Raw genomic sequence first — 13,597 nt, 5'->3', positions numbered from 1 at the left:
AGACCCAGTCCAGTTCAGTTGTCAGTGTTGAGAAGGAGTTTCATCACATATACATATCTAGTGGTTTAACTACGTTTGGCAGTAGCTTCCACTCACACTGTGTTCGGCCGCTCACTGCTGACCGTCACCCAGTTGTTGGTGTCCTGCTTGTGCTTTTGTGCATTGGTAACACCACTTCATGGATAAAACTTGACTCTCACACTGCTGAGCCACCTGGGCTTTTAGGTCCGGACTAGTCTCTGGCAGACAGGTGTCTGTAGGAGTGATGGAAACTAAATACATAAGAAACCTAATGATCTTTTTTCTTTTCTTTTTTACATAGTATGAAGAAGTACGTCTAAGTCACTTTTGTTAAGAAAAATATATTTCTCTTGAGCGTGGATTCACTGTAGTTCAGATCTTGTAAAACTATCATTTTTACACACAGAAATGATCATTTGACCACAAGTGAAGTAAATACTGCAATCCAATGGCTCAAATGGTATGAGACCATAAATATGACTTGGTTGGAATAGATCATATACATCCTTGATTGTATTACAGAGACTGACATATGTTATGTATGTGTGTTGTATGCTCTGTACTTCTGGGCACACACACACACACACACACACACACACACACACACACACACACACACTGGAAAACAGTTACACAATTCAATGGATCCAGTGACATTGGAGACGTAAATCTGTGTTGGTGAAAACATCCGAGTTTAAAAATCAGACCGTGACAGGGCCGATTATGTGAAAACCCCATTGGAAAGGCTCACACCCAAGATGATGACATCACTGAGGAGGTGAATGACAATTCATTGTTTGATGATGTACAGAAGTACCAAGACTGTATTTTCTTGTTCAGCCTCTTGTATTATTCGTTGGGAATGCTGCTCATTAAAATGCTCAGAGTATCTTCTGCATTTGATACATGTATCTACTTCATATAGACTTAGACTGATAAGCAAGCATTTAAATTCAAGGGCATAATTAATGGTTTAGTTATGTGTCTGTATGTGTTGTGTTGACTGCATGACTCTGAATGTAACGACTGTTTTTTACAAATATTCTCCCCAGATTCAGCGATTTCCCCACGATGTCCAGTCCCCGGAGCGTCCCGACCACACCGCTCCCCCAGGCACCTGTGGAATTCCAGGTAGTCCAGGGTGAAGTGCTGACTACCTGGTTCAGGTGTTCAAGGGGGAGGGGTGCTTTGGCAAAGTGGCCCAGTGCCTGAAGTTGGGCACAGACAAAAAAGTGGCTGTGAAGGTGCTGGAGAAGGATGCCGCGCTGGATTTCTATAGAGAGGTGGATCATTTTATTCTTTTTGATGATAATGCTCATGAAAGTTTTGGGTAACATGTTTCAAATGTTGCTTGGTCTATTAAAATGTGTAATATGAACTGTTTCTAACTAGCTGTACATGAACCTGACTAACATCTCACCTTCTCTCCCCAGTCGGACATGCTGGGAATGATCAGCATTTTGGATGCAGACGTGTGTCACCTGGTGCGGTGGCAGGAGAGTTTCGTGGACCGAGGATACCCCTGTCTGGTCTTCGAAATGTCTGAAGGATTTTATGGAGGAACGAGACTGTGAGTCCCTGCCTCTACGAGAAATTCGACCGATTGCGAAGCAGCTGGTTACGGCCTTTTCAGCTCTGAAATAAATTGGTGTGATCAGACCTAAATGTAATGCCGGTGGACTGTGTGGATCAGCCATTGAAAGTCAAGCTAATTGACTTTGGTATGGCCATCCCTGCCTCTTAATAATAATCGCACCTTGTGAAACCTTTCAGGCACTTTGCTACAGGTATGTTCTACTGAGAGTTCCGTAGCACTACAAATGAGTAGTTGAGGTTCTGTCATTCCTCTGTAGCTACTAGGAAAAATGTTGAATTTGACTGTAATTGACAGTTGGTGTCAACATTTAGTGCTGACATAGTGTGGTCCTGTGTCTGGATTGGTACCATGTCAGATGTTGTATTCTTGCTCTTCAAATCTCAGTAACATTTCTTCTGTTTGGCTCTTGTCTTCCACCCTCAGGTCTCCAGAGGTCCTCTTGGGGCTCCCAGTCACCGAGGCCATCGACATGTGGGCCCTCGGGTGCGTCGTGGCCTTCATGTTCCTGGGCACTGACCTCTTCAATCCACACAGTGCATATGACGCAGTAGGTAACGTAATATATTATATAATATTGATTGTGCAGTTACTCTAAGACCACCAGGTGGTTTCCACCACAGACTAGTCTCAAACCCATGTGGAGATGTGATGTATGTAGGCTAATGTGAGGCTAATGCTGTATTGTCTTTCCAGATACGAGTCAGGCTGATATGGTGTGACTCAGTCTCAATTAAGTGCATTCCATTCTTTTAGCAGAGCCACAATTTGTGCCGAATAATTGCGACAAATTCAAGGTGTTAAGCCGTTAGACTGGATGTCACAGGGTTATAAAATAATTACGCGTTATGGCTTCGTGGCGCACTGGTGCATTGGAGACGCCGGTGCCGGGCGCACAGCCACCCTCTACAGCCGCACCCACTGTCTGATACCCCGAGTCAGAAAGTGAGAATAAAGAACTTGTCTAGTCTGTTCTTCATAGTCTGTAATGTTTTTTTCATTCAAATCAAATGAATGTGAAATGTTGAATGCATGGTTAGGTTCACTCTTTCCAAAAACAAAAGGCACATTTAGGAAACCTGGGCCAGTCGCAGCAGTCTCATCTTCCTCTCCCTCTTCTTCTAACACTACGGAGGGTTTCCCCCGTCACGAAGGTGAGACATCAGTCAAGAGGAAAGCTCCGGTGTCCTGTCGCGCCGCCAGTGGCACAGGTATCATATCAAGGGCTTGGAGCCAAAGGGGCGTAAGTGCGAATATGAGTATTATATATCAGTTGAAAGGTCTCAGTGAGATCTTTTCAGTGCCAAAACGACACAATTGAAATCATGACCCATACGTTTTAATTAAACTGCCAAAAGGGTGTAACTGCACTTATGCCCTTTTGACACCAAGCAAAACCCCACTTTTGACACTGAACAAGCATTGTGGGTAGAGGATTCTAACAGCACTTAGAATCAAGAGGTCAACTAGAGGTCAACACAAAATGCATGCTGACGTAAGTAATGCTAGCATGGCAGCATGATCACATCATTTTTTGTATCCTATTCATATCCTAATTAATATTCTAGGTCAATATTAGATGAATGTAAATATGTTAATATTCCCATGAAATACTTAGGCCTATAGATTCAAAATGTTATTTTATAATGTTAGGAGTGTGAACTGGTCAAGATGAGCTCTGGTAGTAAGACTGCTGGTAGCTGAAGTTATCCCTCAGTGTTATGAGGAGTTTTACAGGTCTTTGAATGTGTCCCAGGACACATCAATAAGTGATGTGTCCTGGGACACATACAAAAAAGTATTATACTAGCAAAAGGAAAAGAAAGTAGTAGTTTAGAATCAAAAGTAGTTTCTTATGTCTATAGAGGTTTATTAAAAAGGTTTATTAAAAGTTTTTAACAGAAAAAATGTATCAATCAATTTGATATGTTCCATGTAGCCTACAATTTTAAAGGCCTTGGTGAAAGTTGCTGAGCATTACTTCAAGATAAAGATATTCATTCTGATCTTGTTTTATATTTCAGTGTTGATTGAAGTGTAATTGCTAGATTTGTATTAAAATGAATGTGTTTTACAATTGTTTACTTACATACGCCCATATTCTGCATGGCTGTATTGGGACAATGTTTGTGCCAAAAAGGCGTATTTCACTCTTTTGCCATTTTTAAAAAAGTTAACAAATATAATTCAACTTAAACTGTGGCAGTATTGTTTTTATAGTAATGCTCAATCTGATAACACAAAAAGTTAAAATATTGTGCTTAGTATGTGGTAACGGCAGCTGATCCAAGTTCAAAAATTGTTTTGGCTCTCTTGTAAAATCTACTATAACGCACTTACGCCCCTTTGGCTCCAAGCCCTCGATATGTTCTGATAAAAATAATTCGTTTCCTGTCCCGTCACTTTAAATGTAATCAAAACTAGTCATGATTGTGCGCTACCACATATAATGTTGTTCGTCGCAGCCATATGCATCTCTCTATTACAATTACAAAATGGCATGCTCCAGGCTCTACTATAGTGTGTCACCGTCCGTCTCCTGTATTCCTGATGATTTGCACTGTAGAAACTTGGAAGCTGCGCGGAATAGCCTACCATGTGTGCACAAAAACACAGCGGTGTGTGTACCTATTTGGCAAGAGCCTGATGCTGGTTGTGCAATATCAAGGTACACTGGTTGAGGTGTGCGTAATTGCGCAGCGCTTTGGAAATGCCCACCACATCGTTCAAATTAGAGGCTGCAGGTGGAACGCACGTAACTGCCAAGCCGCCTTTGGATGGATATAGCGATTTCATCAACTGAAATATATCCTACAAGCTGTTGGATGACAGATATTGGTAAGAATAACTCATCTAGCCCAGTACAGACCAGAATTACCTTTTACCTTCACATGGTGAGCTGGACACATGCGCAGCTCAGTTCAAGAAATGCGACTATACATGTTAATTAATGCGATTAAGATCGGAGTACTCCACATATCTGCTTACTTCGACTATGAGCATAATCGCAATAATCAGAGTATGGTGTTTGCATGGGTTCTACCTTACTCGCATTGTTGCCTTAATGGCATTATAATCGCATTATTAGTGTGCATGTAAACGTAGCCAGTGAGACCTATCCATCGATGGATGACATGGATTGATGGAGCGCAGTGTGTTATAGTTTATAGTTATCTTTATAGCCTAGTTGAGATGTAAATGGGCCTCAACAGCCGCAACTTAGGCGCATGCTCATAAAACAAACTTTTCTGTCATCCTACTGTGATGCTCTTATTAAACAATAACAGAACAAACATCTCTGACTGGTAAAGGCAAATTGACCTCAGAATAGATGAAGAATGAATGGAATTATTCTACTGGCTATCTCAATGTGGCCATACCAGCGATAATTGTAATAATTTTGATAATTTTGAGCTTAATGCATTGATTCTAATTTTATATTTCATGGCAAGATGTGGCCTTTCTTATTTCATAGTGCTGTTTAGGTGGTTTGCCTAATATTGTCCTGAAAATCCTGGGAATTTTAGCTTCCCCATGCGTGATGCCCTAGCGCCGCCTATGCTAGTACTAGTAGAAATAGTAGCAGCTGCAGCAGCAGTAGAAGTAGTAACAGTAGTTGTACTAGTACTATCAGCAGTAGTAGCAGTAGTTGTGGTACTACAATCAGCATATATCAGCATAGCAGTAGTAGTCCAGTGTTTCTGTATGTTCTGTATTAATAAACTAACCAGTAGATGTCAGTCCAGCCTGAATAGTAGTCTCTGTGTTTGGTCTCCCTTTAAATGAAATGTCATGGTGTGGCTCAGGCTGGCAAAGCAATGTCTGCCAATGCAACAGACACACACTCAGTCATAAATCTAACACCACTAGCCTTACTACATATCAATAAATATCATTTGATTTGAGTGGCATAACTGATTGTGTCATATTCCTTGTCATAGGCCTCTTAAAAGTTCCATCCTCTACAGCAGTGATTCTCAACCTTTTTCATACCAAGGACCCTAATTTAGTCCACATTAGGGCCACGGACCCACATTTGATGAGATTTTGTCTCTCGGTCCCAAATCTGAGAATATTTTAATTGTTAGATATGATTTTATGCAGAATTCCATGACTATATGTATTGTAGGTGGAGAAATAACAGTGAAACTATGATCAAAACAGTCATTCTTCTACATTCTCTAGTTGTGTTAACTTCTTGTAAATTAAGTAATGGTGGAGGTTAACAATTCATCAGTTTGCTGGAGACAACCCTGGAACCCCCTCAAGGACCCCTGGTGGTCCCTGGACCCCACGTTGAGAACCACTGCTCTACAGCACCTCTATCATCTTACTTTTTAGCACAATGAATGTGTCATTACCAAAATATGCTGTGTCAATTCAAATCTGTGTGAAGCCTGACATCTAAAGGTAAAAAGCATGCTGCTACCATTAGATGTCAGGCTTTACACAGATTTGGGTTTGGTGTTTGAAGTGACAATTCGCCATATCATCAACACAAATTCTCCCCAAATATGAAATCACAATGTAACGCCTTCCTGGGGTTATTTCAAACTTGATGGACTTACTGCTAATGTGTCTTCAGGAAGCCATTCCTACAAATAACCCATGCCACACACATCTGAAACATATTCACAGACAGTTTTTTATTTTTGATTGAAATTATTTCACATCATAGTTGTTATTTTTCCTGTTGAAGATCTTTTTGTATTTTTATTACAACAGCCACAGAGCAGCAGCAGCAGCAATAATAACCCAGCAGGAGAAGCAGATCGACGCGGAGAAAGACTGAAAGAGAGAGAAACATGATGGGGCGCCCTTTTTTCCAGCTGCCAAAAAAATATTTTACGACAAGGAATCATGGTAAATAGATTTGTTTTTTTTGTTTTTTTCCCAAAATCGGTCAGGACTGCACCGGCGGGCGGCGCCACATCCGAAGACCCCCGCCCCCCTTCCCTTAACAACCGTTAAGACTCTCGCGCATGTTGGACGCAAATTTTTGAAATGGTAGAAAGCCTTTACGAATTCAGAGGAAGAAGCCGATCTCGGGCTTCTAATATGAACTTATAGAGAGATAACTGACAGGTGGCATGAGGAGAGAGGGTGGGTGGAGGGGTTTGGATATGAATCAAAAGCAAAGCAACAGTGAGCTCCACAGGATACGGAGATGTGACAAAACAAAAAATCGTTTGTATTTAACCATCACATGTCCTCCTACAGTATTACAAAACCTTCCCCGTGCCATTCATGGCGACATCTGGGGCACAACGAAGCTAGATTCAGACTGATGTTGTCAGTCTGCTGATATGTTGGAGAGATATTGGCCTTTTGTTAAAAATCAGATATTGGGCCGGTCAGCGTGATATGATGGAGGTTCCTCCCTGATCACAGCGAGTCAATATGTTTCAATCCAAAAATACCGGTATTGGTATCAGGCTTCAGAAATCTCTGAACACAGGACACAGTCAGATGGAATCTCTCCGTTTCAGTCCTTAACCTCGGTGAGATAGTGATCGGACCCTTTTCATATTTCAAACCATTTGTAAAACAAATAAGCAAAAAATTACAAAATAAAAAGACCGGATGATGCAGCAACATGTACATGCAAAAAAAAAACAACTTACCAACAAGAACACAGGAGACGCTTGATTAAAGTGATCAAATCAACCAAGTTGGAAACAAAAAATAATTAAAAGACATTACCCATTGAAAACATAATAGATGACAATTTTTAGATTACAGTGCACTTTGTGGGAAAAAAAATAAAAATAAACATAATAATGACCACACGCACACGTTTGTTAAGATGAAGGCAACGCTAGCCCCGCCCACGAAGGGAGGGCAAGAGAAAGACAGAGAGGAGAGGAAGAAGAAGAAGAAGAAGAGAAAAGAGGAATTGAGGGTTGCAAAAATGGGGGCCAAGAGAGTTCAGGGAGGAGACAATTATATACACTTGTATATACATTATACAGGATATGAAAGAGAGCACGAGGTCCTAAAGCCAGACCGAACATGGCCGTACACAATGAAGTCTACAACGCCAGCCAGAAAACTGCCATGGCACCCGATGAATAGGAAACAAAGCGTCAATTCATAACTCATAGCGGACGGCGTCCAAACTTTGTCTTCTGTTCCACCTTCTGCCTCAACCCAACAAAAATCTGGAGCATTCTGGAAGTCAAAAAAATAAAAAAATAAAATGGATGGACGCAGTCAGAATTGGGCTGACTGAAAAAAGGGTAGAAATGTGTGTCGTCTGCGTACTGTGTGAGTGTGTGTGTGTGTGTGTGTGTGTTTGTGCAATACCCAAAAGAGGGCCACTGATACAAGACAAACCAACCCAAACCACGTCTAGACAGAGAGAAGAGAGAGGCTGCTGACAGACTTGCAGTGTGTCAGGGCCGTTACCACATAACTTGAAATGTTGCCACAATAAACGGGCAACATTTTGAGGGAATGTAGGCAGGCAATTTTTGTTGCAGTCCTGATCTTTTGTCCCTTATAGCCCGTTCTGATATATACAACAATTTTGTCCCGTTGGCCAATTCCCATCCCTGCTGAGGACAATAGTATTCATCGATACAGCCTGAAAATGTCACCCGTGTATTACGGCCTATAAATACATCAAAACAATTCAAAACAGGTGGTTTGACAGGTAAAAAGGTAATAGGCAAATATTAACTCGTCCACAGTTTCCCATGTAAACAGAAAAGGCTGTGATTAGAAGGATTTACAGTATGCAACAGATTGTCAGCCCCACTGGAGGCACTTCGACCCTCCGTCCTCGCCCCGAGCGGGAAGGCAGGGACGCGGCTCCGGACGTCAGTGTCTCTCAAACGGCGGGGTCGCCGTCCACGTTTGGGCCCGCGAGACGCTTGGACAGAGTCAAAGGTTCTATTACCATTTCATACGCCGCACACCGCTCGGTGCCGACTCAGCCGACGGCATCGCTTTGATTAGCAACCAAACGGACGTCGGCCTGAAGAAGTGCACGAAACAAAAGGAAACTGAATGAATGCGTTTGGCAAATGTCCTTTCTCGAAGCGATCGTTTCCCGGGCCCGTCTGTGCAACAGAGCCAAAATAGCAAGAGGATTTGAAAATATACAAACTTTCAGCTGGTGATGTGTCTTGTTTACAGGTCCACTTAGTAAATTACCACAGTCAGCTTTAGGGATCTACGGTACCACCTGCATGGTAGAGAGATCCACGCCCTCTTGGTTGGCTTGATTGTGTCGTGAAAAAAGACAACGGCCTCTATACTTCATTATTGTCATGACAAAATCCAGGAGAGACAGAGTAAAGGAGATTTTAAAGACAGAACTTATAAATAGAAGGCAGTCCCAGACCACCGAGCTACTGCTACACAACTGTCCTATTAAATAGTATGGGAGTTCATCATTATGTACACTGATAACAAATTCAAAAGGAAAAAAATGTCGCCATTTAACTTTTTTTTTTCCTCTACAGAGCAGAGCTCCCGAAATGTCTGCTTCTTGTTTTTTCTTTTTTTTTTTTAAATGTCATCGTTGGGGAATATTTTCATATATATGTTTTATATATAAACACACAATATATGAAAGCACAGATGTCTGGAAAAATATGTTCATTCAAGTTGATAAAAATCAAATTTTTTTTTTTTTTTTTAGTGTGTGAACGTGTCGTTATGTGAGGAATAGGCACAGTCTCGCAACTTTTCTTTTCTCAAGAGGTAGCACCTCGTTCCCAATGCAGGACTTGAAAAGGCCAGAATCTGAACCTGAAAAATACAAGCCAAGACCAACGACCAGAATAATGAGTTGAACACGTCTTTTAGAGAGCTACATTGTGGATCGGATCAGAGGCAATATCAAAAAGTACTGGAATGTGACCTGCTTTGTCCAGCCTTCATCACACAAGGGTATGAGAGAGAGAGAGAGAGAGAGAGAGAGAGAGAGAGCAGGAGAGAGAGAGAGAGACAGGAAGGCTCTGAGGGCAGGAGATCAATTCAGGGTTTCCTCAGTGTCCTCATATGACACATGAACACACAGAGGAGGGGACGACGGCTGGAAAGCTGGATTTAGCTCGCATACGAAAACGGAGCGATCATGTATGAAAGAAGGGGGGTGAGGGATAAAGACACGGAGATAAAGAAAGGGGTTAGGGTTCGGGTTAGAAAGGGTCCCTTATGTCATAAGGTGGCGGGGTCCTTGCGTGTCCTCTGATGACGTCGCTAAAAACAAGGTCCTTGGAATACCGATGACAGAAGAGAGGGAAGTGACAAGGTCCTTAAAGATGTTCTTGTCTAGAAAAAAAGTGATTTTGACGCTGACCGGAGAGTTCCTTCCTGTTGTTGTTGTTGTTGACGACGTCTGAAGACGATGAAGGCTCCTCGTCCGACGTAACCATGTCTGAGACGACGCGTTCCGGTTGTATGAAGCGATCCTCATGTTAGGATGATGTCAGAGTTCCTGGTCTGATGATGATGATGATGATGACGATGACGACATCACCACACAATTTCATGTGTGTATCCGAGGGTGTGTACGCATGCGTGTGTGTGCATGTATGAATGTGTGTGTGTAGTTATGCGTGAATATGCGCGAACGTGGTCGATCACCAGGCCTCTGTGTACCGGACGTCAACATCTTTCAGATTGGGCAGTTTGGCCTAAGGGAGAAAAAGAGAGAAAGGGTTTGTTTACACAAACAGCAGCGTACAGAGGCTTGTAACTGAGTCACAAATCTGGAGACCACAACTGCCGCCATCTTGGAGGTCCACTGGGGAATTGGCTGTGTGCAAATAAGTAACAGTGAATCGTCTGCTAAAGTAGATTTGTTTCCAAATGTAGGTTAGTGTGACACAGTAAACTGTCTTGTCTTTAGCTCTAGTCTATACTCCAAAACACTCTGAGTTGTAGCTTGAGAAGAGTCAGCTCAGTTAACCTGAACTAACTGTTAGCTAGCTAACCAGCCAGCAGGCTCATTTAGCAAAGCAACCAATATTAGTGTTAAAAGGTGACTACAAGTCACTACTAGCTAACTTGATATGTTAGCTAGTGCACAAATCAGATGTGTTAACAAGACAGTGATGGTTAGCTGACCAGTTAGCTAGCTAACAAGCTGACATTATCTAAACATAAAATCAATCAGATGGTGAAATGATGAGTTCCTAGTCAAAAATAGCACAGGCAAATATTGTACTGGCCTTTGACTAAAACTAAAAGATATTGGCCTGTCAGAATTTCATTAGTATGGGTTTTAGTGGAGAGTTTTAGTGTCCCATGATGAGCTAAATGCTGTTTCAGAGGCTTTTCCACCCTGACAAGAATAACATTCTGGAGGGAAGCACTGAGTACTGGCATCAAAATGGTTAAATTTAAAGCAATTTCAATCCAAGAATGTTGTCATCCGTATCGGCCTTCAAAACCTCATACGGGTCTAAACCTAGTGGATATGGAATATTTCCAGTCTCCATAACACATTATATTTGGTAGTACTTTGTTAATCCCCGAGGGGAATATGAGTTGTCTCAGATGAGTTAGGCAGACAAATCTCAGCAGGTTCAATCTCTCCTGATGTTTCTGATGTTTCCTCATATGCAGATCCCACTGATTAGTTTTTCTATCTTCTAAATGATAATAAGGATAACATGTATCATGTCCTCCATCACTCATTTGGCTGTTGCTCTTGTTAAACAAGTATATGGACATTTCTGACTGGAACTGGCAAGGACAACCTGTGTCGCAGAGCGTGACTTCACAGACTTCTCGTGTCATGAGACACATGTGAGTTGAATGTTAAGAAATAGCTGTTCACCCATTGGTCCTACATTCATGATGACTGTAAAAATCATTGAATGGAAGTGTCTTTTGGCAGTTGGCATTACCTTGAGGTCCTCATATGTGTCGGCCGTCAGCTTGGTGCTGTTCATGTTCAGACTGCACAGGCTCTTCATGGCTGCAACAGGGAGACAATTACAATTAGCTACAATTAGGGAATCAGCTTTTATCCAGAACGACTTTTCCATGCTTGCTCTGTGGTTGTCATGGCACCCAGGCTTGCTTGGTTACTTAACCCGTTGCCTTTTTGCTATTTTCACTGGCTTTCTGCTGGGTTTGAAGACATCGCAACTGAGTTCCTGCCTAATGAAACTGTGAATATGGAGTATGCAACCTTAGTTCTCTGAATGGAAGAAGACTAGAACACACCCTGCTGCATTAAGTACATGCATAGTGAATGCATGCAAGCAGAATTTACAGCTCAAATTCATGGCTGTGAGATGTGACTTGTACTGTCAGAGGTTGCTGCTGAGTGGCAGAATTTTACTCAGGACTTTTTGGGGGAAGTGATGAAATTTCAGCCTCATTTTGCAAAAGGTCCATTTAAATGGGCTGCACTGCTTAGAGTAGATATGTAGTGGTTGAGGACTAAATTTAGGATTAGGGAATTAATTTTACCGAAGGTCCTTACATAGGATGCGGTGCAAGTATGTCTGTCAGGGTTCCCACCGTGGCCCTGATGTAAAATTCCATGACTTCCCATAATTAACTAGGAACGCTTCCATGACCTAAAAATCTCACTCCTTCCTGGTTCGTTCATGTTGTTTTTCAGCTCAGAAAAGTTCTAAAATGGTAAACATTCTGGTTTCCACTCCAGCTGGGCTTGCTGTGGAGATAAACAGCTGAAAACCTCCAGCTAATGCAGTGAATGTGTGAAACAAGTTGGAAAACACATTCTGATATATTCCTAAAAAGCGATCCATTTGTAAAATTCTCTGACTTCCCCAGATAATTTATCAAATTTCCTTTTTTGGGAACCCTGCTCTATGTGTGTGTGTGTGTGTGTGTGTGTGTGTGTGTGTGCGCGCGTGCGCTCTTACAGCTGAGGGCCAGCAAGCCAGCGTCGGTGACGGGCGTCTCGCACAGGTTCAACACCTGAAGACAGGCCAGATGCTCAGAGAGCAACCGCAACCCTGCATCCCCAAACTGACCGATGGATGGACAGATGGATGTGGAGGAAAGAAAGAAAGAGAGAATAAAGATCAACCAGCGAACAGACAGCGATATATGTACAGAAAGACGTCGAAATCAAGAGACAGAGGGAAGAGAGATTACATACTCATTACACATCTATTAAATCATTATCTGTGTGTGCATGTGTGTTTCTGCGGTTGTTCATAGTTAGTGTCAGTGCTGTTTTCCAGTGGGCCTGTACCTGTGTGGACCAGAGGTTGAGCTGTTTGAGTGAAGGCAGCTTGATGAGCTGCTCGGCACAGGCACTGGTGACGTTGGTGAAGGCCAGGCTGAGGTTCTCCAAGTTCCCAAAGGAACCCGAACTCAACAGGCGAGCCAGGTCCGCATCCTTCATATGTGTTGGGGGAGGGGGGAGGGGTCAAGAGAACGTCTGATTAGCTGTTTTTAATGTCACAATGTTAAAAAAAAAACCACTTATATATAATGTGGGACCAGAAATGAAAGGGTTAAAACTGTTTACGATCAAACCGAGCTAAGAGTAACTCCTCACACAGCTAAGTCCTAAAGCAATGAGTGTAAATGTAATCTCACCGTGGACTTTGAGGGAAGAGTCAGGCGGGTGGGGCCTCCTTTTCTTTGCTGAGGAAGAGATAGAGACAGAAAAAAGATGGCGTCTGAGCACAAGGCCTTGCAGATTCCTTTTAAGACAGTAGATGGTGTCTGTGAGCAGCTACAGACTTGTGCTGCACCCGTGTCACAGCTGGTGAATACTAGTAGAAAATACTGTTCACCTCAGCTTTCAGGTGGTAAATACTACTAGAAAAATATGTTCACTCAGATTTCAGATAGTAAATACTACGTAAGAACTTAAGATTCCTCAGACTTCCTGAATTCTGACATCATCATCAAGGAAATACCTGTAGTCAATGATGTATTCATTTCATATAACCAGTTCAAACAAACAAAATGAACAATTTTCAATACATACAGTACGTCATTTTGTACATGTATGCCTCGTGCATGTACGTG

The 13,597-nt window shown here is 42.2% G+C and overlaps 1 protein-coding gene across 1 annotated transcript in view; it reads right to left on the bottom strand.

Moving 5' to 3' along the window:
- Positions 1 to 6,237: 6,237 nt before the first annotated feature.
- cmip (c-Maf inducing protein) overlaps positions 6,238 to 13,597 on the bottom strand; it is a 41,845-nt gene continuing 34,485 nt past the window's right edge. The window contains exons 17-21 of the mRNA XM_078283235.1: positions 13,160 to 13,207; positions 12,810 to 12,956; positions 12,475 to 12,580; positions 11,482 to 11,552; positions 6,238 to 10,263 (exon numbers count right to left, since the gene is read on the bottom strand). Of these exons, the coding sequence (XP_078139361.1) occupies positions 10,210 to 10,263; positions 11,482 to 11,552; positions 12,475 to 12,580; positions 12,810 to 12,956; positions 13,160 to 13,207 (426 nt within the window). The 3' untranslated portion in view covers positions 6,238 to 10,209. The remainder of the gene's footprint in view (positions 10,264 to 11,481; positions 11,553 to 12,474; positions 12,581 to 12,809; positions 12,957 to 13,159; positions 13,208 to 13,597) is intronic.

This window comes from Centroberyx gerrardi, chromosome 4 (assembly GCF_048128805.1).
Source record: "Centroberyx gerrardi isolate f3 chromosome 4, fCenGer3.hap1.cur.20231027, whole genome shotgun sequence".
Classification (NCBI taxonomy): Eukaryota; Metazoa; Chordata; class Actinopteri; order Beryciformes; family Berycidae; genus Centroberyx; species Centroberyx gerrardi.
Note: the sequence above shows the minus strand (reverse complement) of the source record. Positions and strands in the feature narration are given on the sequence as shown.